Source organism: Malania oleifera, chromosome 10 (assembly GCF_029873635.1).
Source record: "Malania oleifera isolate guangnan ecotype guangnan chromosome 10, ASM2987363v1, whole genome shotgun sequence".
NCBI classification, from domain to species: domain Eukaryota; kingdom Viridiplantae; phylum Streptophyta; class Magnoliopsida; order Santalales; family Ximeniaceae; genus Malania; species Malania oleifera.
The window spans coordinates 26,106,735-26,134,683 of NC_080426.1; the positions used below are offsets into that span (position 1 = coordinate 26,106,735).

At 36.5% G+C, this 27,949-nt stretch overlaps 1 protein-coding gene across 1 annotated transcript; it reads left to right on the plus strand.

Moving 5' to 3' along the window:
* Nucleotides 1–8,689: 8,689 nt before the first annotated feature.
* Nucleotides 8,690–17,617, plus strand: LOC131165820 (proteasome subunit alpha type-5-like). Its single transcript, XM_058123920.1, has 10 exons — nt 8,690–8,794; nt 9,059–9,114; nt 9,236–9,317; nt 9,418–9,498; nt 11,113–11,226; nt 11,328–11,429; nt 12,470–12,528; nt 16,822–16,924; nt 17,059–17,124; nt 17,215–17,617. Exons 2-10 carry the CDS (start codon nt 9,101–9,103, stop codon nt 17,305–17,307), a joined length of 714 nt encoding a protein of 237 aa, XP_057979903.1. The 5' UTR covers nt 8,690–8,794; nt 9,059–9,100; the 3' UTR covers nt 17,308–17,617.
* Nucleotides 17,618–27,949: the final 10,332 nt, after the last annotated feature.

Here is a 27,949-nt window from a genome sequence, read left to right on the forward strand (position 1 = left end):
TTCAAAATGGGTTAGTCGGCTGGGAACTGTCAGTCGGTTGGGTGTTTTTAGTTCATTGAGTCAGTCGACTGGACAATTAATTTGGCTGTTATTTTTCTGTCAGTCGGCTGAGTGAACCCATAGTATTTCTAGTCAGTCGGTTGACTAGTCATCTTACTGATTTTCCATTTTTGGTTTTCAAATTTAGTTTGACTCTCTTGTTTTGATCTTTCATAAAACATTTTCCGCGGTTTTAAAATAGGTCTCTAAGTCCATGTATTTCCCCTAAATAGTTTCATATTTTCTAAATTATATTTGATACGAAGTACTTACAAACAACTTTTCTAAATATGACATTTAAGTACTAAATCTTCAAGTCTCTTGATGATTGTAGTGACCCGGAGAATTTATAATAATATTTAAATAATAAAAGGAAGGAAGAAAAGGAAATTAAAAAGGGGGCAAAGCAGGTTTGGTTCATCGATGAAAAAATACCGAGAGAGGTTTTAGGGGATTCTGAATTTCGTCGACGAGGAGAGATTTCGTCGACAAGTTGTCTTCATGACCTCGTCAACGAGGTGACGTGGCTCGTCGACGAAGGCCAGTGTATAAATAGGTCAAATCTTCATTTTTGACCGAAAACTCACGCACAACTCTCATTTTCTCTCTCTTCTTCGGTTCTCCTTCCTTTTCTCTCAATTTCTAGGTACGTCTGCCACCAGATTGACTATCCGAAGCCACCACGACACTCTTGGGGAAGTTCTCTGCATATTTGCTAGAGTGGATCATCGGTGGGTCGAGTTCAGAATTCATCCCAAATTCAGGGTAAGGTTTTCTACTTAATATTTGACTTCTTGACAGTTGTAGAAAGCGTAGTATGCGTAGAAATACTGAAGTTTAGTTCTGAGAAATATCATTTTCAGGGTGTTGAATGGGGAACCCTGTGGGTGCGGGACTGCTTATTTTAGGGGTTTCTCAAGAATCAGGTAAGGAAATAAACTAAACTAGACATTTTATGAAAATATATATATAATCTTACAGCATCTGGTTTTAGGGAAATAAATAAATATAAATATATATATATGTTTTATGTTTGGGAAATACTGTTGAAAATGATGGTATGTTTAAATATACGAAAAACCCATTTTGTGTGGCATGCGGAGAACTTGCTATAAATTACTATTTTCTACGAATATGATAATGATATGGATTTTTGTCATGAAAACTGGCGTACGGGCCGAAAATTTTTACATGTATTGCCGGCATATGAGTCGCATTATGGATATGTTTCAGCGTACAGGCCGTGCTATGGATATCATTTGCTGTCGTACGAGCCGTGCTATGGATATGATTTGCCGGCATATCGGCCGTGCTATGGATATGATTTGTTGGCGTACGAGCCGCGTTATGGATATGTTTTGCTAGCGTATGGGCAGAGTTATGGTAAAATATGAAATGCCGGCGTATGGGCCGATGATTTTCATGATGTATATATACGCAAAATGATGTGATGATTAACTTGACAATTGTTAGTATGAAATATCCATGTATCACAGTTTGATTATATGCTATATGTTATCAGAACCTGGTTGGCTTGGTTTAGGCTAACACTTGCATGGTACCACTGCTATGTGTTCGTGATCATCACGATATTGTGTTAATGCTGCTATATGGAGTAGCGTGAGGTTGGATAGTCAATGTGATTTTAAGAAGTGTGAGTGCCCCTAGTGTACGGACCAGATCTGGCAGACCCATCGAACTTATAGATTGTACTTTTGACTTGATAGTGGTCGACCAACCATTGTTGTAGCGACCTCAATTTCTTAATAAGAAATATAACATAATAAATGGAAAAGTCAACCTGAACTCGTGGGTCACGGGGACACCTGTCAATCACAGCGAAAACCTAAGCAGCAGTAAAATAAAATCTCAATCATTCAACCATGAAACATAATACTAGAGTTATTTACATTCCCAAAATACTGTATTTATTTACAATTTTCCAAAAATTCAAAATAACACTAGGATCGTACAATAAAAATCTCCTGATCCTAGTTCAACGCTTACCCTTCTAGTAGGGAAGCTAAACCCACTTAACGGCGGCCCTGACCCGCCGGTCCCTCTGAGTTTCTTGAAAATCATTTAATATTCGAGGGTGAGACACTTCTCAGTAAGGGAAAATAAACTAAATACAGCTGTGTGGCAACATGAATATTTAAGGCACTTATACGTATATAGCACATTTCATAACTCTGTAAACATTCATCATATCATACTGGATAATCATATAATTTCATATTTGTTAATAATTCATGACATACATAAAACATCTGTTATAACTGTAATACTGAAAATATACCCAGGATGAATAGCTAGCTAATGTCATGTATTACCTCCCATTACGGGTTGTACAGCCTGAAGGCGGGACCCGACAATGGCTGGATGACCACTGCCGAGTCAAATATGTCTGTAAGTACGATGGGCCCGCCACACCTTGGTCCGGACTTCTAGATGGACGTCCACACTCTACTGAAAGCCACATCGACTATCCATCTCCCATCCCCTCGTGGGGTGGTTAGCACTAATCTGATCATAGACGTTTGATCTATAAGCTACGGTACCGAGCCCCTGAACTGAACTGAACTAAACTAACATCCGGGTTCTGATAACATATAATACATGATATAATAGCGGCCTCGTGTCGATCATTTTCATAAATACGGCCTCGCGCTGGAATCATAAATACGGCCTCGCGCCGAAATCATACATAAATACGGCCTCATGCCGATATCATAAATACGACCTCGTACTGATAACATAAATACGGCCTCGTGCCAATAACATAAACACATGGCCTCGCGCCAGAATCGTTTCAGGTATATACATTCTAAAAATAAATCATTTATCATATATTCATCAAAATCATCACAACATAACTCATCTTTTCATAATACCTGAAAACATGCTTTGTTCGTAAAATCTTTCATATCATAATACATCTCACGTAAAATAATATTTATGCCACACATGTGCTGTTAAAAGTCATACTTCATATTCTAAAATCGTGATTTCTGGCATCTCATACATACATATACATTTTAATCATCATAGCTATAAAAACCCCAAAAAGAGATATAAAAGATTAGTGGATTGAATTCCAAAAAAAAAAAAAAAACTTATTAAAATTAATTTTTATTTTTATTAATAAAATATATTATTATAATTATTAATTAAATATATTATTATTATTATTATTAAATTACTTGAAGCTTCAAGCTTCAGGTAACTTCTTGAAACTGGCGCACCCCCCCCCACCACATCATCTTCTTCTTCTTCTTTTGCTTTCTTTTCTTTTCTTTTATCTTCCCTACAGCCTCTGAACTTCCATTCTCTATCCTCATGTTCTCTCTCCCTCTCTCCTCGATTTTGTGACGGATTTTCGCCTGATCGAAAATCCAAAGATACCACTGGACTCCATTCGCTGCTGCCGTCATTTCTACCGGAGCGGATCGGTGGTAGGAGTGACGTAGATGTATTCCTTGGAGCAAGCCATTTTTCCCTTTTTCTTTAATTTCTTACAAAATATAAGCCCAATTGACGAAACGGACACCACCACGAGAATCTAGAGATGATTCTCTACAAGTCTAGTAGGACGGAATTCTCGTGGGGGTGTCGGGCCAAAACCCCAAATTTGGGGTGCAGGGGTTATTAAGGGGCTTTGTTTAATTAATTAGTATTAATTTATAAATTCTAAAATATTAAGCATCTGGGACTGAAATAAGATTTCTGAAATTTAGGACCCGGGTGAGCTATGAGTGTAATTTTGGGACCTGCAGGTAAAATTTAAAAAATTAAGTGGGGATATTAAATAATAGTTTAAATATTAATTTGAGGTATATGGAGCCTAGGGAAGGTTAGATGAGTATTATATTGGAGAAATAGATTAATTAATCTGGGGAAAATGTAAATTTCAGGAGTTGAATTTCAGGCGCCAAGGGCGTAGGATTTGGGTCCTAACAAATTTCTCAGTAGCCAGGTAAGGGAATAAACTAAAGCAGTTATTTTCCATGCAAATTATTATTAATTATGAGTAAATTTATTTTCAGAAAAGCATATGCTATATTGTTTATTATGAATGAAAGGTGTGATTGGGAAAATACTGCTATGATGATTAAAATATATATGTATGTATGAGATGCAGGAAAATTACGATTTTAGAATATGAAGTATGACTTTTAATAGCATATGTGTGGCATGAATATTATTTTATATGAAATGTATTATGATGTGAAAGATTTTACGAACAAAGCATGATTTCAGGTATTATGAAAAAATGAGTTATGTTGTGATGAATTTGACGAATATATGATAAATGATTTATTTTCGGTATATATATATATATATATATACCTGAAACGATTTTGGAGCGAGGCCATGTATTTATGTTATCGGCACGAGGCCGTATTTATGTTATCGGCATGAGGCCGTGTTTATGTTATCGGCATGAGGCCGTATTTATGATATCGGCGCGAGGCCGTATTTATGCATGATTTTGGCACGAGGCCGTAATTACTATATTTTCGGCACGAGGTCATAATGATGTTATATATATGATCATGTATTATATGTTATCACAACCAGGATGTTAGTTTAGTTCAGTTCAGGGGCTCGGTACCGTAGCTATATTGTAGATCAGATATCTACGTCAGATTAGTGCTAACCATCCCACGAGGGGATGGGAGATGGATAGTTAATGTGGCTTTCAGTAGAGTGTGGACGTCCACCTAGCAGTCCGGACCAGGGTGTGGCGGGCTCATCGTACTTACAGACATATTTGACTCGGCAGTGGTAGGCCAGCCATTGTCGGGTCCCGCCTTCAGGATGTACAACTCGTTATGGGGGGTAATACATGACACCAGCTAGCTATTCATCGTGGGTTTGTTTTCAGTATTATCAGTATAACAGATGTTTTATGTACGATATGACTTACTAGAAAATACGAAAGCATGTGATTTTTTAGTATGTTATGATGAACGTTTATGAAATATGAAATGTACTGTATACGTATAATTACATTAAATATTCGTATTGCCACACAGCTGTATTTAGTTTACCTTCCCTTACTGAGAAGTGTCTCACCCACGAACTTATTTAACTTTTCAGGAAACCCAGAGAAACCGGCAGGTCAAGGCCGTCGTTGAGTGAGTGGAGCTTCCCTACTAGAAGGGTAAGCGTTGAACTAGGATCAGGAGATTTTTGTTGTATGGTCCTAGTGTTGTTTTGACTTTTTGGTAGTTGTGTATAAATACATTATTTTGATGATGTAATAAACTCTGGTATTATATATGATGGATGGATGATTTCAATTTTATACTTACTGCTGCTTAGGTTTCCGCTGTAAATAACAGGTGTCCCCATTACCCATGAGTTCGAGTTGACCATTTTATCTATTATGTGATATTTTATGTTAAGAAATTGAGGGACGTTACAATAGCAGTATTTTCCCAATCGTACATTTCATTCGTAATAAACAGATATAACATATGCTTTTCTAAAAATAGATTTACTCATAATTAATAATAATTTGTATGGAAAATAACTGTTTTAGTTTAATCCCTTACCTGACTACTGAGAAAACCCCTAAAATATCCTAGCCTGACCCCTGTAGGATTTCCTGATCAATACCCTGAAACTTGAAACTTCCAGTATTAAACTTCAGTATTTCTTCTTGTACATCATTTCCTACAACTATTGCATGACCAAATTCGGCTTAAAAAGCCTTACCTCAACTTATGGATAATTTCCAACTTACTTTCACCAACGATCCGCTTCGGCAGATTTGGAGAGAACTTCCCAAGGAGCGTCGTGGTGACTTCGGATTGTCGATCCGACATAAATCTGGCCCAAAAATGATGAGAGAGAGAGAGAGAGAGAGGGCGAAGATTGCTTAAAAATGAAGTTAAAAATCAGATTTTGATATATATATATATATAGAACAAGCTTCGTCGACGAAACACGTCATTCGTCAATGAATCCTTTAATGATTTCATCGACGAAATTCAGTCCTCGTCGATGAAATTCAGTCGGCTCAAACCCCCTCTCGGTATTTCCTCGTCAACAAATCCCCTATGTTCATCGACGAATCCTCTTATGCCTTCGTCGACAAATCCCCTATGTTCGTTGACGAGGCCCTGGTAACCTTCCCTTGGTTCTTCCTTTCAAAATGCAACGTCGTCGACGAAGTCGATTGCCTCCTTCTGTTTTAGTTTCCATTTCCCTTCCTCTTTATGATTTAATCCCATTAGAATTTGGGTTGTCACAATTGTTAGGTCCCGCTTTCGTGCCACACAATCCAGTCACATGGGGGTAATACATAACAACAACCAGCTAACCTATCTGGGTTGTTTTCATATTATATTATATGAGATGAATTATGTTTACGAAAATCATGTATGTTCTGCCATGATATGAGAATATATGTTTTCCAGATATGATACGGACATTTATATTGATATGTTTATATATGATTATATATAGAATACGGAAATACTCATGTTGCCACACACTAGTATTAGTTTATTTTTCCTTACTGAGAGGTGTCTCACCCCAAATTATATGAACATTTCAGGAGCCCCTGATAGGAGAGCGGATAAAGCTCCGCTGAGATAGTACTATTGATCCGCCCTCTTTGAAGGGTAAGTTTTGGTGGGGACAGATGAATTTTGTGGGAAATATCCCTAGGACTTTCTTTTTGGGATGTATATACATAAATACAATGGATGTGGTAACTCTGGTGTTGAGATGGATGATTTTGTGTTTATGATATTATGATTTTATGTTTCCTACTACTTAGACTTCTGTTTTGTGTGTTTGTTATATCCCTGATACCCACGGGTTTAGGTTGATTATGACCTATTGGATTTGATATGTTGATATTATATTTTACTATTAAAAAGGAAAAAAAATATATGAAAAATAAGCAGGTCGTTACAATGATCCTCTTGACTTCAAGTCCCTTTTGGTCTTTAAGCTTTTTCATTTGTTTTTAAATACTCAGTGAAACTTTCTCTTGATTTGTCTTTGATTTCCAACTTGCTTCCATGACAAATGTAAGTGTTGAGTTCTGTATTCCTGAAATAAAATCACTCAACAATATATGTTAAAACATCTTCATTTGTTATCATCAGAATAAGATTGAAAAACCTAATTAGGCCAACAAAGGTCATGAACAATTATTGTGAGGACCTCTTTCTCTCATATAATTTTTTCATAACGAATATTTCACCCCTAAAAATTATTGCAGATGAAAATTAGCTATGACCAACATTGAGCTAGAACCATGAATATTTTGTTGTGCATCGTTGCAATTAACTTACCTTATTTTTTTATTTTTGTCAATAAAACATAATTTTTGACAATTAAAGTTTTAATGATTGTCACTAAAAATATTTAGCAACGGGTTTTTGTCATTGACTTGGTGATTAGAATTTTTTATCCTTAAAAGCCTTTACATTATTTAAATAAATTTAGATTAAAATTGTCACTTTGACCAATTAATTTTTTAGCTAGATCAAATTGTCTCATAATTGCTCAAACAAAACTCAACATTGAAGGAAAGAATGAACCCAACCTTCAATAATTAAGCTCTTGACACTTAAAACGACATTAACCTTGTGTGCTCTTTTTAGTTATTTATCAAACTACGAAAATGGTACTTTTTTTTTTTGCTTTCTAACATTAATATAGAAAAGTCAAAATTTGAGCTTTTATTGTTTTTTCATCTTTAAATTTTTTTTAAAATAGAATATATGAAATGTAATTTTTGTAATGAGAGGAGGAATATTTGAGATAAAGTTAAACTTGATGATGAAGAAATAAATAACACTCGTAGATTTTGATACCTTGGATCTATTATGCACATTGAAGGAGAAATTGAAGATGATGTACTGCATAGAGTTAAAACAAGTTGGGTAAAATGGAGAAGTGTTTCAAGTGTGTTATGTGATCGTAGAATACCCTTAAAATTGAAAGGGAAGTTTTATAAGACAGTTATAAAACCAGCTATGCTATATGGATCAGAATGTTGAGTGACAAAGAAACATAATATCCAAAAAATAAAAGTTACCAAAATGAGAATGCTTAAATGAATGAGTGGTATAACATTGAAAGATAAATTAAGGAATGAACATATTCGTGGTAAGTTAAATGTAGCTCCCATAGAAGATAAGATAAAGGAGGGACGATTCAGATGATATTGACACTTGTAACGTAGGCCACATAATGCACTTGAGAGGAAGAGTGATTTAATTACTGTCGGGGACAATAGAAGGGGTAGACCTAAAATAATTTGGGAGGAGATAGTGAGTAAAAATTTAATATTTTTGAATCTAACAAAAGAAATGGTCCAAGCTCGCATAAATTAGCAGAAAAAATTCATATAGTCGACCCCACTTAGTGGACTAAGACTTGGTTTTGTTGTTGTTGTTATGTTTAAAAATTTTAGAAATTTAAAGAAAAGATGGTATTTTAGTTTTGAAAAAGATTAAAAATGAACAATAAAAACTGTTTTTCAGAATAAAGTAGAAAAATAATCTATTTTTCTAAAAAAAGAAAAAAGAAAAGCATGCCCTTAATTTTTCTTAGTTTGAACATGTTTCCGGGTCGACCCGACCGGTTCACTCATCACTGACCCGTCGGGTTTTAAAAAAACATTTTGTCATTTGGTATTCAGTAGCTGCCTTGCTTCGCAAGAAGGGCTCCTACATAGCGATGGACTTCTGTAGCTGCTGTTGCTCTCCGACAAATCGCCGACTAGGTATGCCTCTTAAATCTTCTTCCTTACCTCTCCAAATCGCTGTTTCTTCATTTCAGATGCGCGCATTAGGGTTTTTTTTTTTTTTTTTTTTCTTTCTTTCCTAATTTATTTCATTTGTGTAAGATTCTGGGCTGCGATCCAGAAATACGTTCTCAAAGTGGTTAAGTTTATGGAAACATCACCCTTAGAATTTCTGTTGGTTGGATTTGAACTTTGCAATTTGCTTCTTTTCCTCCCGTTCTTAATGCAATTGCTTGTTGGTAGTGTTGAAGTCAAACTAAGTTGGCGATCACCAAATTGGTGAGGATGTTTCTTACAAGGTAGGAATAATTTGGACGCAAATAAGAGGCTTTTTCATTGCAAGAGTTGATATGATACTTTTACATCGTGGCTGATTCTGTCTATGTTCGTATCTTGTGATTTTGTGTTTGTGGTTTGAAGGACTGAGTATGACAGAGGAGTCAATACCTTCTCTCCAGAAGGGAGGCTGTTTCAGGTTGAATATGCCATTGAAGCCATCAAGGTAACCTCATTCCTATTATTTATTCACTTATTGAAAGATATTGTATTTCTAGGGTGTCATAGAAGTTATCTCATTGAAAATATATGGGCTTCTATTACAGCTGGGTTCAACTGCAATTGGGCTGAAAACGAAGGAAGGGGTTGTGCTCGCTGTTGAGAAACGTATTACTTCACCACTACTGGTCTGTCTGCTTTCTTTTGGATTCCCATAATGCCTTTATTCTTAAGCAAATCGTTTTGCATTTAGCACTTAAGAGAAATAAGATTTCAACTTATTGTGCCTGTCTGAGTCGACCCTCCTGCACCATAATTGAAGATTGGTAGATTGCATTATCAAATATTTACTATCCAACCAATTTGCTGGTGCCATAGGATCCTGTTTGATCGCAAACATTTGGAGTGATGAATTGTAAGTTTAAACATGATAAACATTATTCATACATCATAATTTTAAGACCTTCGGAACTCATAATCTTACAATCATTTACGTTAAAATAAAACATACCTTAATCCATAGCCTCCAAATATATATATATATATATATATATATATATATATATATTTCAGACTGTGTTTCTATCTCACAACCCTTGCTCTTCCTTATGCTTCAACTTAATTTGATGAATATATTTAGCATAAACATCATATGTTGAGATAGGACCAGCCCCTAATCTCTCTTTTATAATCACTTCCATTAAGTGATTAATAATATATCATAATTATAGACTTCTCATATTCCGAGATGTCATTATAGTTTTACAAAATTCTGAAATCATTAATTAGAAAACGTAATTACAATTATGATAACAATATTTTATTTAAAGACCTTTCAAATTACCTCAACAAATATGATAATAATTTCATTTGAGGCAATTAATATCTTACATGAATCACAAATAATATGAATAAATGGAGTTAATTGTTAGAAGAAATATTTCCTGCTTGGAAAGGGGCAAAAAATTAACCTGTTCGGCTGTTCTCTCTCTGTATTTATCATGGTTTTAAAAAATGGACCAGTGACTGAGCCAGTAAATCACTGGTCGGTCGGAATGGCCGAACCAGTATATTACCAAGAGAATTTAATGGTGGTGATGATAATATTATTATTATTATAGAAATAGTTACTTAAAGATAATGTAAGACTACAAAATTATTTGATCCAATTAAAATTTTAAGTTTTTGTGATGTGTCATATATTTAAACTTTTATAAACATGGATGAAACTTAATAATTAATACAAATTTTCTATTTCATTTTTACCCAAATTCATTCAAATCCAATATAAACATCATACATTAAGCACTGCTAGCTTAGTCGTAAATGCATGCATCTTGTCCCTTCATTCGCAGGTTCAATTCTCATTGGAAGCTTCCCTCCTTTTATATGTTTTTTAAAGTATAAATGTTATACAAGAAGCAGCTGGGTCAACCCAGTCGACTCGCCAGGTCTAGCTAGTTCAGGTTGAGTCACCCGAGTCAGACTGAGTCAATGCTGGTTTGCAGAAAATCCGATTCTATGGCCTATTCGGACTGGTGCAGTGACTGGTTCTGGTCTGATTGGGTTGGACCAGCAATCAATCAACAAAATTTTTCTATATGGTGCATCAGCATCAACAACTTAAGTCAGTGTTGTTTCAATGCCATCATTTTTCTTTGTTTAGAAATTTTAGTTGTGGTGTTAGATTTCAAATTTGGCTTTTGTTGTTGCTGATTTGAATTTTCTGTTAATGTCGGAATTTTAGGAGGTTGCAAATTCTGTGAGGCATAATATATATTTTCTTTCCTGTTCATTCACAGGAACCTAGCAGTGTTGAAAAAATTATGGAAATTGATGAGCACATAGGCTGTGCAATGAGTGGATTGATTGCTGATGCTCGTACACTTGTTGAACATGCCCGAGTTGAAACTCAGGTACTGGTTTTTGATTGCCATCATCATTTTTGCCTTTATAATCGCCATCATCCATGTCATGCTGCATTCTCACTCCCCATTTTTAAAAATTATTTTGACAGAATCACAGGTTCTCATATGGCGAGCCAATGACTGTTGAGTCCACTACACAAGCTCTTTGTGATTTGGTCCTACGATTTGGGGAGGGGGATGAAGAATCCATGGTTATAAGTGATTCTCTTTTCATGAGTTATTTTCATCTCCTTGCATATGCTGCTTTAATGAAATATTTCAATCCTTCTAAACCTCCCATGGATTTGTCCTTAAACCATGTGATTGTGCAGTTAACCCAACCATCTGCAAGATACCTGATACCCATTTGAAGTATAACATTGGGCCTGATTTTCTCCTTTTCAGATACACTGGGTTTTGGTTCTACTGTTGTTTGCTTGCGTCTTCTTTCACATCTAACTTTAAATCTTGTATTTTTTTAATAGAATATATTATGTTTATCTTGTGACTTGATATTGTGATATACTGGTCATCCACTGTTTTGAGTCTGCACTGGTCTTATCTTACCTTTTGTTACATTAAGTGGAAATACATTTCAGAGACTTTTAGAACAATCAAAGCTTGGAGAATTTCTCCCATTTAGATTTTTTGGGCTGTTTGGGCTTGGAACTCCAGTGCCTTGCTGTTATTGAAATCTTTGTTGGTAAAGTTACCTGCTAAAATGACCTTGTTAAAAGTGATCTTATTTCCATGTCATTGTGTTAAATTGAGCTATGTGTATTTAGCCATTCACCTTCAGGTACTCCTATGACTTTGTCAAAAGCATGGTGGTGTATGCATAGTATTTAGAGGTAGTGCTGGGATTAAGGTTTAAATTCTTAGTACACCCTCTGTTAAAAAGTAAAGGTGTTATGTCAGGAATTCTTGTTTTCTGTGTCAAGTGCCACCTTCATTTCTAGCAATGAGAAATTGTCAATATGATGTGCATATTTACAGTTTTGTTAATGAAAATTTGAGTGCATCTTCCCAATTAATTTTACCTTTCTAGTATTGTTGTGTCTGGAATTCTTGTTTTCTACATCATGTACCCTCCCATTCTTGGGAACGAGAAAATTTGTGTTTATGGATTGCCTATATTCTTGTTTTTACAAAAAAAAATAAGAAAAAAATTGCATACTTCTAATTAATTTGATCTGCTTTCCCTGTTTATTGATCCCTGTTCCTAATGTTCCTTGCTTTTGCTTCTGTGCAGTCTCGACCTTTTGGGGTTTCTCGTCTCATAGCTGGTCATGATGAGAACGGCCCCAGCCTGTAAGCACAATTTTTTCATATGATCTATTCCTGCAAAAATAGTTCAAATGACAGTTGCAGTGAGATTGGGCTTGCTAGAATGAGTTGTTAACATTATTTTCTTTTTAGATGGTGTTTATTTCAAGTATATACTGAGATGTAAAATAACACATAAAAATAATTTTCCTCCATGATTGCTGGAAGCCCTCCTATGGCTGTAAATAGGTCAGATTGTAGCAGTACATTATTGTTTATCCTCATTGTACATGCAGTAGTTGTACATCATTGCATATGCTCATTGTGCATGTCTATGAATCCTGGTTTAGAATCCATAGGATAGTCATCTCAGTAGTTCTCAACACAACTGAAAATGGATGCGTTGTACGAGATTGGACAGCCAGGATACGCTGCAGGGATTCTTATTCCCCCAGTGGCTAGATCAAGCAAAGGCATTTGTGGATGATAAAACCAGAAAGAGAAGAAAATTCCACTTGCCATTTTCATCTTTTGTAGATGTATAGTGTTAGAGATGGATCCAAAGGACAGCCAGGAAACAACGTGTTGTTGAGTCAGAAAACGCGTGCTTTTATTCTCCATTTATCTCTTCATTATAAACTTCCAATTGTGATTAATTTGTAATTGATTTGTATTGATTATGATGTAAATTCCAAGTCTATATAAAGAGGGCTGTGGAAGATGAATATGCACAGCACAAAAGTGCAGAGATAGCACAGGTGTGTGCAGAGTAGCTCAAAGAGAGCAGAGAGCAAGAAGGGAAGAAAAGAGAGAGAGAGAGAGAGAGAGAGAGAGAGAGAGAGAGAATTGTAATATTTTCCAGTGAGTTAGTGAATTTTGGTGTGTGCTCCGTGGACGTAGGTTGTTCTTGACCGAACCACGTTAAAAATCTTGGTGTCACTTTGATCTGGATGTTCACAGGTTCTTAACAAGTGGTATCAGAGCTCGGTTGGAGCAGAAAAGTCAGAACGGAAGTGATCCCGAAATTTAGAGCTCTGTCCAGTAGATCAAAACTACGTTTTGAGGCCACTATCGCATTCAGCTCGCCAAGACGAATAGAAGCGTGCCAGTCGGAGCTCCAAAGGAGCTCAGACAAACGCTCATGCACCCACACGCGTCTAGCCGGAGCAAGACGCCTCTTCACGCGCTGCACACGTCTTCTTCCCTCGTTCCGTCTCGACCTGACCTGGTTCACTCCCAGATTCGACCCGAAAGGTGGCTCAGACTCGGGTTAACCCGAGATTCGATCCTTGACCCGGATCCAACCCGCCGCTCAGATCAGCGCCATGTCAAGCGCAAGGGACGTCACGTACCATGTTAGCAGAGTGTGCCACGTTGACAGAGACGCCACGTCAGCAGTCCTGCCACTTCAGTGGCCACGTCATCAGGGCCCACTGTCGACACGTTAGTAGGTGCACATGTTAGCACTGCCATGTCAGCAGTGCCATGTTAGCAAGCTTGACCAAGTTTGACCAGGTTTGACTAAAACTTTGACTGAGCTTTTTGGGGTCGTTTTGGGTCCGTTTTTCGAGCAACTCGAACCATTTCTAGGGTTTTTGATCGTTCTGGATCCATCTGTGCTATCCATTTGAGCTAATTCTATCTCTAAATTAGCAAATCGAGATGTCGAATGAAAAGAGCTCAAAAATCGAAATGTTCAATGAAAACAATTTCGGTTTTTTGAAGATGCAGATAGATGATTATTTGTTTGGAAAGAAATTACACTTATCGTTGAAGGGTAAGCCAACATCTATGAATGAGGACGAGTGGGAGTTGCTTGATCGAAAAGCCCTCGGAGCCATTAGAATGACGTTGTTGAAATCTGTGGCGTTCAATATCAAGCATATAACATCCACCAAGTCTCTGATGAATGCGCTCTCAAATATGTACGAGCAGCCTTCAGCCACAAATAAGGTACATCTCATGAAAAAATTATTAACAATGAACATGTCTGCAGGTGAGAGTTTCAGTAGGCATCTGAATAACTTCAATGAGTTGTCTGATCAACTCGTCTCAGTCGGGATAACGTTTGATAATGAAATTCGAGCTCTATTGATTCTCAGTCAGTTGCCTAAAAATTGGAATGGTGTCGTCACTGTCATCAGTAGCTCCACAGGAAATCAAAGCTTGTATACGATGAGGTCGTTAGCATGATTTTGACGGAGGAAATAAGAATGCAATCGAACCATAGCTCCAATTCGAGTTCAGCCTTGAACATGGAGAGTCGAGGCAGAGGAAACAGACATGGACGATCAAACAAACGAGGCAGATGTAGGCCCAGACGGTCAAAATTCGGAAATCCTGGAGGCACTCACGACACAGGTTCCCAGAGCACTAAAGTTATTGAGTGCTGGAACTGTGGAAAGACTGGTTATTACAGGAACCAGTGCAGAAGTCAGAAGAAAGAATTCGAGACGAGGGCAAAGACAGAAGCAAATATTGCTTCCGAGAATAATGAGATTATCTGCTCTTTGGAGAGCAAGCAGGAGTCTTGGGTCTTAGACTCCGGAGCCTCATTTCATGCCATATACTGCAGAAATTGCCTAGAGGAGTACACACCAAGTAATTTTGGTAAGGTGTACCTTAGCACAATCAACCTTGCGATGTAACTGGCAAGGGAGTTGTGAAGATCAATATAAACGGGTCAGTATGAAAGCTGAAGGATGTCAGGTATATTCCAGACCTGAAAAAGAATTTGATCTCAATTGGTCAGCTGGCAGATGAGGGATACACGACGAAATTCATTAGCAATGAATGGAAAGTTTCAAAGGGTGTAGTAACGATTGCGCGAGGTAAGAAAAAAGAAAACACTTTTTCTAACCTCCAATCCCTCCATGTCTATTTTAGTTGCTACAGGAAATAACAACAACAACATCTGGCACCAACGACTTGGTCACATGAGCGAGAAGGGACTCAGGGTGATGCACTCAAAGGAAAAATTGAGTGGTCTACAATCAATACAAGTTGACACGTGTGAGGATTGTATAGTCAAGAAACATAAGAGGATTAGTTTCCAGATAAACACCCATGAATGTGTTGGGACACATCAGTAGAATATCAAGAATCCTTAGGTGGAGGAACCAGTGGAGTCGATTGTCGCACCACCATCTCCTACTCCAATTCCGGAGCTTAGGAGATCTACTCGGTCTCATATACCAGACAGAAAATATATTGATTACTTACTTCCTACAGATGAAGGAGAGCCCGAATGCAATGATAAAGCATGTTAGGTGGTAGATACAAGCAAGTGGGAGCTTGCGATGAAGGATGAGATGAAGTCTCTCACCTCTAACAGAACGTGGAAGTTGTCTAAAGGCCTTCACAACAAGTGGGTGTACAGAATCGAAGAGGAGCATGACGGCTCCAGAAGGTACAAGTCTCAGTTGGTAGTCAAAGACTTTGAGCAGAAGGAAGAGATTGACTACACCGGCATTTTTACACCAGTTGTAAAGATGATAACCATCAGATTAGTCCACAAAAAATCGAGCAGACAGGAAGGTAGCGACTACAGCGAAACTGAAGTTGTGTTCAACTTCAGTTGGTTTTCATATCTGAAGACAAATGTTATGAGCATATCATTTATTCACGATACTCTGGTTGAAGAGGTGTCTCTGTTTTCAAGTGGGAGATTGTTAGAAATGGAGTCAGAAGACAGTCAAGAGACAACGCGTTGCTGAGTCAGAAAACGCGTGCTTTTATTCTCCATTTATCTCTTTATTATAAACTTCCAATTGTGATTAATTTGTAATTGATTTGTATTGATTATGATGTAAATTCCAAGCCTATATAAAGAGGGTTGTGGAAGATGTATATGCACAGCACAAAAGTGAAGAGATAGCACAGGTGTGTGCAGAGTAGCTCAGAGAGAGAGAGAGAGAATTGCAATATTTTCCGGCGAATTAGTGAATTTTGGTGTGTGCTTCGTGGACGTAGGTCGTTCTTGACCGCACCATGTTAAAAATCTTGGTGTCGCTTTGATCTGGATGCTCACAGGTTCCTGACATAAAGATGGTCGGCCAAATTCAAAATAAGATAATTGTTGTAGCTAGTCTAGTCAGCCCTGCTAAACAAATGCACACTTGGTGTAGGATTTTTGCAAGCAATATAGTCCTCACATGGATACTGTAAGATTATTTACAATTTTCCCCTTGGAATGATATATCATAATTTTGTATAATTTATGTCAGCATTCCTATGTTTAGCATGCTTATTTCATTATGTTTTGTGGTTGTTAAGACTTCGCCGCTTGTTGCATTTATTTCCGGGAATGTTCTCAGTAAATAAACTTGTGATGTGCAGATACCATACAGACCCATCTGGTACATTTTGGCAGTGCAATGCAAAAGCTATTGGTTCAGGATCTGAAGGTGCTGACAGCTCTTTGCAAGAGCAATATAACCAGGTCCCTCTCTCTCTCTCTCTCTCTCTCTGCTCCCATGTTGAAATTCCATAGATCAGATACTCACCCCTTTGGATTCTTCTGCTGCATCGCTGAAAAGTTGGTGTTCGATTGTGAATTTTGTTGGGTTGGTTCAGGACATTTCCCTTCAAGAGGCAGAAACAGTTGCTCTTTCCATCCTGAAGCAAGCTATGGAAGAGAAGGTATGCTTCTTAATAATGTAATTTTGAATGTGTTCTATTTTTGTTATTTTAATTTGCTTGAATTGATTCACGTTGAAGTCTTTGTCACAGGTGACGCCCAATAATGTTGATATTGCCAAGGTTGCTCCGACGTACCACCTATACTCGCCATCTGAGGTGGAGGCTGTCATCAGTCGCCTATGAAGATAGAACCTTTTCTTCAAAAATCTCTCATTATAAACATGGAAGCCCACATTTGATACTTTTCACCCGGAAGAAATTTTATCCGCATCGATTACAAATTTTTCCAAGGAAATTATTTTGTGAAATTTTCTTTGAAAAAATTTGAGCTGCGGGGCTAGACTCGGATGCACCCATAGGTTCAAAAAAAGACGTACAGTGCTAGATTTGACCTGGATTGGTGATTGTAGCTGAAAGCGGATCTCATTCATTCCCTGCATTTAGCGTTTGGATACTTGTGTTAGGAATCAAAATTGAAATTCTCAATTTCTAATCTCAACTGTTAAGACAGAACCTCTTCCCCGGAAGGCAACTGTCGTTTATTTTTTGACAACGAGGATGTAAGGTGGTAGGGGTGAGCATTGGGTGGTTAATCAAATTAATTGAAAATTTTTGGTTGAATTTTTTTAAACCTAATCAAAATTTCATAATAATCAATCAAATTGAATTTCAGTTAAATCAATCAATTAATTTTAACTAATTTAAAATTTTAAGATATATAAAATATAAAAATTATATATAATATATATTATATAAAATATTTTAATATATATAATTATTAATTTATTCTATTTGGTTAATTTCATTAACCAAGTATGTTAAACTCAAAAATCAAACTGAAAATTAAAAATTAAAATTTAATGAAGATAAAAGTTAAATCAAATCGAATAATTTTTTAACCTCAATTTAATTTAATTTAATTTAATTAATTAATTTGATTATTTCAAATTTTGATCTGCCTCCTCTGGTCCTCTTCGTCAAATCGAACAGTGACGGATTTTATGGCGAACCACGCTATTCGTCACGGGGAGAGGATGGGCATCACGGGAAAGTGGGCAGCGTGGCGCAATTTCCCATGATGAACAACTTTTTACAAAAATTTATGGCATCGATCTGGAGTTTTTACCTTTTTTTTTTTTTTAATTTTTTATAATAAAATATTAAATAATGATTTGATGAAAACTTTTTTTCTCACTTTGACGTCCTAGTGAGCTTTAAACGACGAGGGCTGCACTGATTCACACGTGACTCCCTGCATGGTCCGGCGAGTTATAAATGAAATTTTGTGAAAAATCGTTCTTCAAGTAGCAAGTTTTGCATGGTCTCTCTTTTTTCTCCGTTTCTCCCCCATTAATTGCTTTCAGTTCTCGCCGAAGACCCCCGGCGTTCACAAGTGACACTTAAGAATTTAAAATGGAGAAAAGCAGAATCACAAACATTGATTTGTGGGACTCGTGAAGCATTAAACAGAGAGGAAGAAGAAATCAAGTTGGCTAGGAACCTCCTCCCTCTCCCTCTTCTTCCATCTCCGCGTTCACAGCCCACGCCGTCACCGGTGCATTCACAACCAACACCGTCACTGCACACTCCTGCTTCAGCCGTAGGCGCTCATGCGGGTGTGGTCGTAGAAGGCAAGGCTGGCGACAGAGGCGCTGCTGTTACGGGTGGCGAAGTCGTCTTCCTTGTCGATGGTGATCGAGAGGTTGGGATTAGAATGCATAATGTTTCCGCATGAGCGCCGACGGCTGAAATTTTTGGTTGTTGAGGGGTGGAATTGGTGCAAAGGGAAGTCAAATAGATCCTGGCCAACTTGGTTTCTTCTTCATCTCTGTTTCATGTTTAGGCTTGATGATTTTAAAGGGGAGAGCTCCCTGCTCAATTTTCTGTACGATCTATTTGGCGACTTCAAATTCAACCTGCCTGCATATCTGGCAACAAACCAGATGACAAATCATCCAAATATTTAACTGTAAGTATATGGGGCAACCTGTCAGCAAGAAACTAATTGGAAAAAAAAAATTCAACTGAGATGATGGATAACAATTGCAATATTAATAAATTCAGAACGACTGAACTTCAACGGATTTCATGTGTATAATAATGCCTTGGATGCAACGGCATACCGACACCCAGGTATGGGGAAACACATGCATTCATCAGTCATTTCTTACACTAGGAACGATGAATTCGAAACCGAGTCCGGCACGTCATGGGTGGCCGACGTCAAAGAATCCTTCTCTTCCAGAGACGTCGCCCGGAACGACGCCGTCGCCATTTTTGAAGAGCTCTCCGGGCTTAAGCACCCCAACCTCTTGCCCATCTCCGGCTGCTGCATTGCAGGTACTGTACAATTCCCGCAATAAATTTATGTTTTCCCCAATTTAATGCTTCACGAGTGCTGACACTTTTGCCTGACAAGACAGACTTAACGCAGGCATGGCCATGATTGTGCGCAGGGAATCGCAACCTCACGGACATTAATTTGAACATTCATTTATCATTTAAAAATTGGAAGAAGAGGGGGAGGGAGGAGGTTCTGTGGGCGTGGAAATTGGCGCGGAGGGAAACATGCAAAACTGAGCTTTTAAGGGACGTATCGAAAAAACTCGCTATAACAAGTAGCAAGTTTTTAAACTAAATTTTAAAAAACTCGCTGGAGCTTTTAAGGGACGCATCGAAAAAGAGTTAGCACCAAATCATTATTTAATATTTTATTATCAAAAAAATAAAGAAAGGAAAAAACTCATCTGATCTGCTTTTTCTTGCCCTCTTCTTCTTGGAGGAAGCACTTGATTATCCAAGTAGCCAAAAAAAAAAAAAACTCATAAAATTAAAAATGAGTTTTTTTTTAATCAAAAATTAAAAAAAACTCAATACTTAATTATCTAGGTAACCAAAATAATTAAAGGTGATATGATCTCCAAAATTTTTGACTATTATAATAATAATAATAATAATAATAATAATAATAAAACTAATACTACTAATAATAATAGCAATACTTTCATTTCTATTAGTAATTTATGTTAGCTTTGATGGCTACATAATCATAATTAATGTGTTTTGATGATATTAACTTATTTATTGTGTCTAGTGCATTTCATTTTTGCAGATCATGTTTAGTACAGGTTCAAGGGACTTGTACGTACATAAAGTACTAGATCAAAGGCAAAGATCGAACCGAGTAGACTAGAAGGAAAGATAAGATGGACACTCACTCGGAAGGACTCAAACACAACCAAAGTTTAATGATTGTATTATTTGTAATGTGAGTTGTGTGAGAACATATTGTAACTCTTGCGGTATTGTTTCTTGCATGATTTCTGAACAAGAGTTGAGTAAATGCACATGCATATTAGGACACATGAGTTTATAAGACTTCACTAAAGTTAATTTAGGTGTAATCCCAAGAGGGGGGTGAATTGAGTATTTAAAATTATTTTAGCATTTCAATCCTTAATTGAAAACTCAACCATACAAGTACACATTTAGATGTACACCGATTTCAGTATTATACAACTTAATTAATTTAATCAGTGGATATCTCATCAATAAATTCATTATTACCCAATTATTCTCACGTATTTTAGATATTCATATATACCAATATTTAAAATAAGAAAAACAAATATAATATGAATATAAGTGCGGAAATATAAAGAGTGATAGAGAGAGTGTGCAAACACAGAATTTTTAATGAGGTTCAGCCAAACTCGGCCTACGTCCTCGCTTTGGGCAAAACATCCAAAGATTCCACTAATTTGCTCTTTAAACCCAGGTGGAGCTTCCCATTACAAATCCGATGCTTACAAGAGGTACAATTTCCTCCTACTCCACTACTTACAAGAGACATAGCTTCCTCCTACTCTGCTGCTTACAAGAGGCGTAGCTTCCTCCTTCCCGATTCACAGTCCAAACCGTTAATACAATAATATGATTACAATTCTCTGCAAACTCAGATGCTCCTTAACAAGCTAATGAGTAAAATAAAATCCTAATACATACTCAAATGATATAACTTTGAAGCTCAATGAGAGTATTTGATGTTTTCAATAATATTTTTACAATAATCAAATATATGATCTTTGTATATAAAAATATATATGATATGTTTGCTCCAAAGATCTAAACTTTATTTAAAAATTTTTTCCACAAAAGATATCTCAAAAATATGTATTTTGGAGATTTTAGGAGTTGCTCTCAAATAGTTTTTGCAATAATGGAATATGATGAAATCTTTGAATAAAGTACAAACGTGAATGCTTTAAAAGATTTAAACTCTAACAAAACTTTTTCCCAAAAAAGATTTCAAATAATAAATCGATGAAGAACTAGAGTTCTTGCTTTCAATAAGATATATTAAAAATAAAAGAATATGAGAGAAGAAATACTTTGAATATGATGATTGAATACTCAAAAATTAAAGCTTTTTTTTCCAAACCTCAATTGTAACGACCTGCTTAATTTTCGTATATATATATATATTTCTTTCCTTAAATAATACAAATCAGTATAATAAATCTAACAGATTATGATAAACCTGAACCCGTGGGTACCAGGGATACAACAGAAACACATAACGGAAGTCTAAGTAGTAGGAAATATAAAATCATAAATAACTCATAATACCATACACAATACCAGAGTTATTATATCCACTATAATTACATATGTAAACCACCCAAAAGCATCCTAGGGTCATTTCCCACAAAAATCCATTTGACCCTAACACAAAATACATACCCTTTAGAGAGGGCAGATCAGTCGTATCTATCTTAGTGGAGCTTTATCCGCTCTCCTATCAAGGGCTCCTGAAATGTTCATATAATTCGGGGTGAGGTCTGCCTCTTAGTAAGGAAAATAAACTAATACTAGTGTGTGACAACATGAACATTTCTGTGATATACATATAATCATATACATAAACATAACCAGTAAAACTGTATATATGATTTTTGGGAAAAACATGTATATATCATAGCATAACAGAACATACAAAAATTTATAGCATAATTAACTCATATAATAATAATACGAAAGCAACCCTAGTAAGTTAGCTGGTTGTTGTCATGTATTACCCCCACATGACTGGGTTGTGTGGCCCGAAGGCGGGACCTGACAATGGTTGGCCAACCACTGCCAAGTTAAAAGTACAGTCTATAAATTCGATGGGTCTGTCAGACTTGGTCCGTACACCATGGGTGCTCACACTTTTTAAAACCACATCGAATATCTATCCTCACGCTACTTCGTACAGTAGCGTTAACACAATATCATGATGATCATGAACACACAGCAGCGGTACCGTGCGAGTGCTAGCCTAAACCAAGCCAACTAGATTCTGATAACATATAACATATAATCAAACTGTGATACATGAATATTTTATACTAACAATTATCGAGTTAATATTATTACATCATTTTGCATATATATTCATCATGAAAATCAATGGCCCGTACGCCGGCATTTCATATTTTTATCATAATTCGACCCGTACGCCGACAAATTATATCCATAACTCGGCCAATACACCGGCAAAACATATAAAATTCTCGGCTTATACGTCGATTTTTCATTATAAAAATCCATATCATTATCATATTTTCATAAAACAGTTATTCATAACAAATTCTACTCATGCCACACAAAATGGGTATTTCGTATATTTCGAACATATCGTTATTTTTAACAGTATTTTCCAATATAATGCATAAATATATATAAATATATATATAAATATATATATATATATATATATATTTCCTTAAAATCAAATGCTATAAAATCATACTTATAATTTTCATAATCAACTAGTTTAGTTTATCCCCTTACCTGATTCCTAAGAAGCCCCTAAAATAAGCAGTCCCATGCCCGTAGGGTTCCCTGTTCAACACCCTGAAAATGACATTTCCCAAAACTAAAGTTTAGTATTTTTACGCGTACTACGTTTTCTATAACTGTAGGGAAGTCAAATATTGAGTAGAAAGTCTTACCTTAAATTTGTGATGAATTCCGAACTCAATCCACCGACGATCCACTTCAGCAGATATGTAGAGAACTTCCCCAAGAGTGTTGTGGTGGCTTCGGATCGTCAATATGGTGGCAGAAAGACCAGAAATTGAGAGAGAAGGAAGGAGAACCAAAGAGGAGAGAGAAAATGAAGGTTGTGCGTGAATTTTCGGCCAAAAATGAAGATTTGGCCTATTTATACACTGACCTTCGTCGACGAGCCACGTCACCTCGTCAACGAGGTCAAGAAGACAATTTGTCGACAAACTTTCTCCTCGTCGACGAAATTCAGAATCACCCAAAACCCCCCTCTTGGTATTTTCTCGTCGACGAAGCACACCCCTTTTTTTTAATTTCCTTTTCTGCCTTTCTTTTATTATTTAAATATTATAAATTCTCTAGGTCCCTACATCAATACCCAAGATGTTTGCAAAAGATAAGAGTGAACAACCTTTGATCTTAAAAAATCAACGTAAAGAAAGCCCAATAATGTTTTTATGTGAAGAGTATTGGCAAAAAGGATGTAGCACTAGGCTTAGGGTTTGATTGTAACGTCCTACTAAACTTATCACATAATAAACATAAATAATAATAATATCAACCCGAACCTATGGGTAGCGGGAATAGCCTGACATAAACAGCGGAAACCTAAGCAGCGGTAAAAATAATTTACATCCATCAAACCATTAATTACATAATACCAAAGTCTACTACATTTCCAAAATACAGTATTTGAATACAATCTCCAAAACATCAAAATAACTTTAGGATCATACAACAAAATAATCCTGATCCTAGTACAAAAAAATTACCCTCCTAGTGGGGTAACTCAATAAGCTCAATGACGGCCACACCCCGCCAGTGTCTCTGGGTCTCCTGAAAAATTAATTAGGTTCGGGGGTGAGACACTTCTCAGTAAGGGATAATAAACTAAATACAATTGTGTGGCAACATAAAAATATAATGCAGTTGTACATATACAATACATTTCATATATCTGTAAACATTCGTCATAACATACTGAATCATCATATACTTTCATATTTTTCTAGTAGCTCATATCATTTATAAATTATCTGTTATATCTGATAATATTGAAAACATACACAGGATAAATAACTAGCCGATGTCATGTATTATCCCCCATGACGAGTTGTGCAGCCTGAAGTCGGGACTCGACAATGGTTGGCCAACTACTGTCGAGTAAAAAATGTTTGTAAGTACGATGAGCCCGCCACACTCTGGTCTGGACTGTTAGGTGGACGTCCACACTCTATTGAAAGTCACATCAACTATCCATCTCCCACCCCCTCGTGGGGTGGTTAGCACCAATTTGATCATAGATATCTGATCTATAAGCTATGGTACCGAGGTCTTAAACTGAACTAAACTAACATACGGGTTCTGATAACATATAATAAATGATATTATAGCATTTTTCATCATTTCATAAATACCCCATCGCGCTGAAATCATTTCATAAATACGGTCTCGTGTCGAACATTTTATAAACACGACCTCGTACCGAACATTTCATAAATATGGTCTCGTGCCGAACATTTCATAAATACGGCCTCGTGCCGAAATCATACGTGAAACATAGTCTTGCGCCGAATATCTCATACATATCATTTTGAAAATAGATCAATTATCATGTATTTTCAAAACTATAATGTACTGCATTATTTCATAATTCCTGAAAACATGTTTTACTCGTAAAATCTTTCATATCATAATTTTTCATGAAAAATAACATTCATGCCACACAAAGCTGGGTAAATCATACATTTCATTCTAAAATCATAATTCCCGTACAATAGCAGTATTTTCCCAAATATGCATTTATTCCATAATATTCAAATATCGTACATATTTTTTAGAAAATTACTTTGCTCATAAATAATAGTAATTTATGTGAAAAATAACTGTTTTAGTTTATTCCTTTACCTGACTACTAAGAAAGCCCCTAAAAATCTCGGTCTAACACCCATAGGGTTTACCTGATCAATGAACTAAGAACGACAACTCCCATAATTAAACATCAGTATTTCTTTGTAAATATCGTTTCCTACAACTATGGTAAGACCAAATTCGACATAAAAAGCCTTACCTCAACTCAGGGATGATTTTCAACGGGGTTCCACCGACGATCCGCTCCTGTAGATATGCAGAGAACTTCTCCAAGAGCATCATGGTGGCTTCAGATCGTCGATCCGGCGAAAATCCGGCCTGAAATTGAAGGGAGAAGAGGAGGGAGCCGAAGGGAGAGAGAGAGAGAGAGAGAGAAATTTTTTTTTCTAAATTTTGGCATTTAAATTTGGGTTTTTGATATTTATAGGATTGGATTCGTCGACAAGCCACATCATCTCGTCGATGAGTCCTTCAATAATTTCGTCGACAAAACCCACTCCTCGTCGACGAAATTCAGACTGCTCAAAACCTCTCTCGGTATTTCCTTGTCGACAAATCCTGTCTTTGTTGACGAGGTCCTCTTATACCCTCGTCGACGAAGTCGACTTCCTCCTTCTGTTACTGTTTCCATTTCCCTTCCTCTTTATTATTTAAATCCCATTATTATTCGGGTTGTCACATTGATATTTATAAGCAGCTTCGCATATGGGTGTATCTTGACCATTGGATCATTAAAAGATATTTTTGTCAATAAAAAATCTACTCGTTGAGCGTTGGAGCGTTGTTCTGCCCGACAAACTCATTGACGAGTGCACACGTTCATCGACAAGTGTTCAACACTCATTCGTCGATGAGAACATTGGTTCGTCGACGGGTGGACTGTCTGAGATTTTTAAGCTCTCGATATTTTCTCGTCGACGAGAGCAGAGCGTTTGGTGACGAGTGGTCTTCAGTCATTCATCGACAAGACTAGGGAATCATCGACGAGCTGCCTATTAATCAGCCTAATCCAACCTTGGTCAATGTATGTGAATATGTCATGAAAAACATGCATCCTAAGATCGATCTATATGTCATTTTGAGCTTCCAACTATATCATATGATCATGCATATACAAATTTAATTTAAAACATTACAACTGAAATAAAAAGCAAATCTTCACTCATTTGCTCATGAATTCTCTTAAGGAATGGGTCAAGGAATGTGAGCTTTATATTTCTTATGGCTTCTATTTTTCCTTTGCCATGTGTGCGTTCTTGAAGTATAAACATGTTCAAGTATTAAATGCATAGATGAGATAATTGTACTTTGTTATCATCAAAATAGAGATAGGACTCAAAAAATCAACAATAGCTTTCAAATATATACAACATACGATTTTTCAAAGAAATAGAAATGATACCCGAAATCCCCAAATTTTCCCAAAACAGTAACCCAAAAATCTCGTATTTTCATCCGATATATTTTCCCAAATAAGTAGCCAAATTATACATACCATCGTAAACTACTTATTTACCGATTCCGATTTCAAAAATAACTAATATAAACAGAACCCCCTTACCTTTCCCCGAATACCAAAACCCGAACTCTACAGCTCCAAAACTATGAACCGAGTTCCCAAAAGCTAAACATCAAAGAACTATACTTCATTATAATTCTTACTACTACATATATACCGAAATGAAAACGAAATCGGACCCTTAACTTGGTTTTGAATCAAAACCCGAAAATCCTTAAAACAAAGATTCGATCCACTATCCTCGAAGAGATTCTCCTTCTGATCCACATAGCAATGTCGGATCGTTGATTCCGGCAGCAGACGGCCTAAAATCCTAGAGAGAGAGTGTGTGTTTTGGTTTTCTTCTCAACTAAGCAAGCCAAAAGATATTTATAACTTGGTTGACCCGTCCAGACTCATCGATGAGATGACGTCCTTGTCGACGGGCCACAGAAGGAAGTTCGTTGATGCCAAGGTGGACTTGTCGACGAGCCTGAGATTTCAGGATTTCCCAAAATCCCTCGGTATCTCCTCGTCGACAAGCTATTGAATCTCGTCACTGAGCTAAACAAGAGGCTTCGTCGACGAGAAAAGAAGCCTCGTCGATGAGCCCAGCTAATTTTTACCTTTTTAATTTTTCTTCTCTTTTCTAATTTATTTAATACACCTATCTCGGGTCGGGTTCTTACAATTTGCTCTTAACTATCTAATAACGACTAGCAAGGGAGTCCATAAACTTGTTTAGCATGATTTTGGTAATTTATGCAAGTTCATAGTGAAAAATATCATTTTATACAAAACCTAGACACTCCGCATCTTTGTTATTCATTCACAAGTGCTCAATCTCTCTTACTCATTTATTTTGTTTAAATCATTCCTTGAGAGAGTAGTGTGAGGTTTGAATTGTATTTGTAATTAACTCAATTGAGGAGCATCATTTTGTAATCCATCTTTGTGTTGTAAGATTCTTTGTGAACCGTTTGGTGAAGGTTTTTTGTGAACCGAACTTGCAAGGCATCTTGGTCATCCTTATGGCTTTTGGTAAGCATGGTAGGGATTTTTTCCTAAGTATGGGGTTTGGTACCCAAGTTGTAAGGTTTACTCTGTCGGTGAAGGATTTTTGTAGTGGATTGTGGAATCCTTGACTTGGTGCTAAGGTGTGGACATTAACTACCGATGTTAAGTTTTTCTCTCCCTACTCTTTATTTTATTTGTCTTGTGCATAATTTATATTTTGTATATTGTGATTTAATTGCTTGAATCTTACCAAGAGCTTTATTTTGTAGAGAAAACTCAAATACGCAAAAGGAGTCCATTCAACCCCCCCCCCCTTTCTCTTGATTCTATACTCCTAGGTGGGATGTTTAACAATTTACTTTCTAAAATATGGTAATAACTAGGATT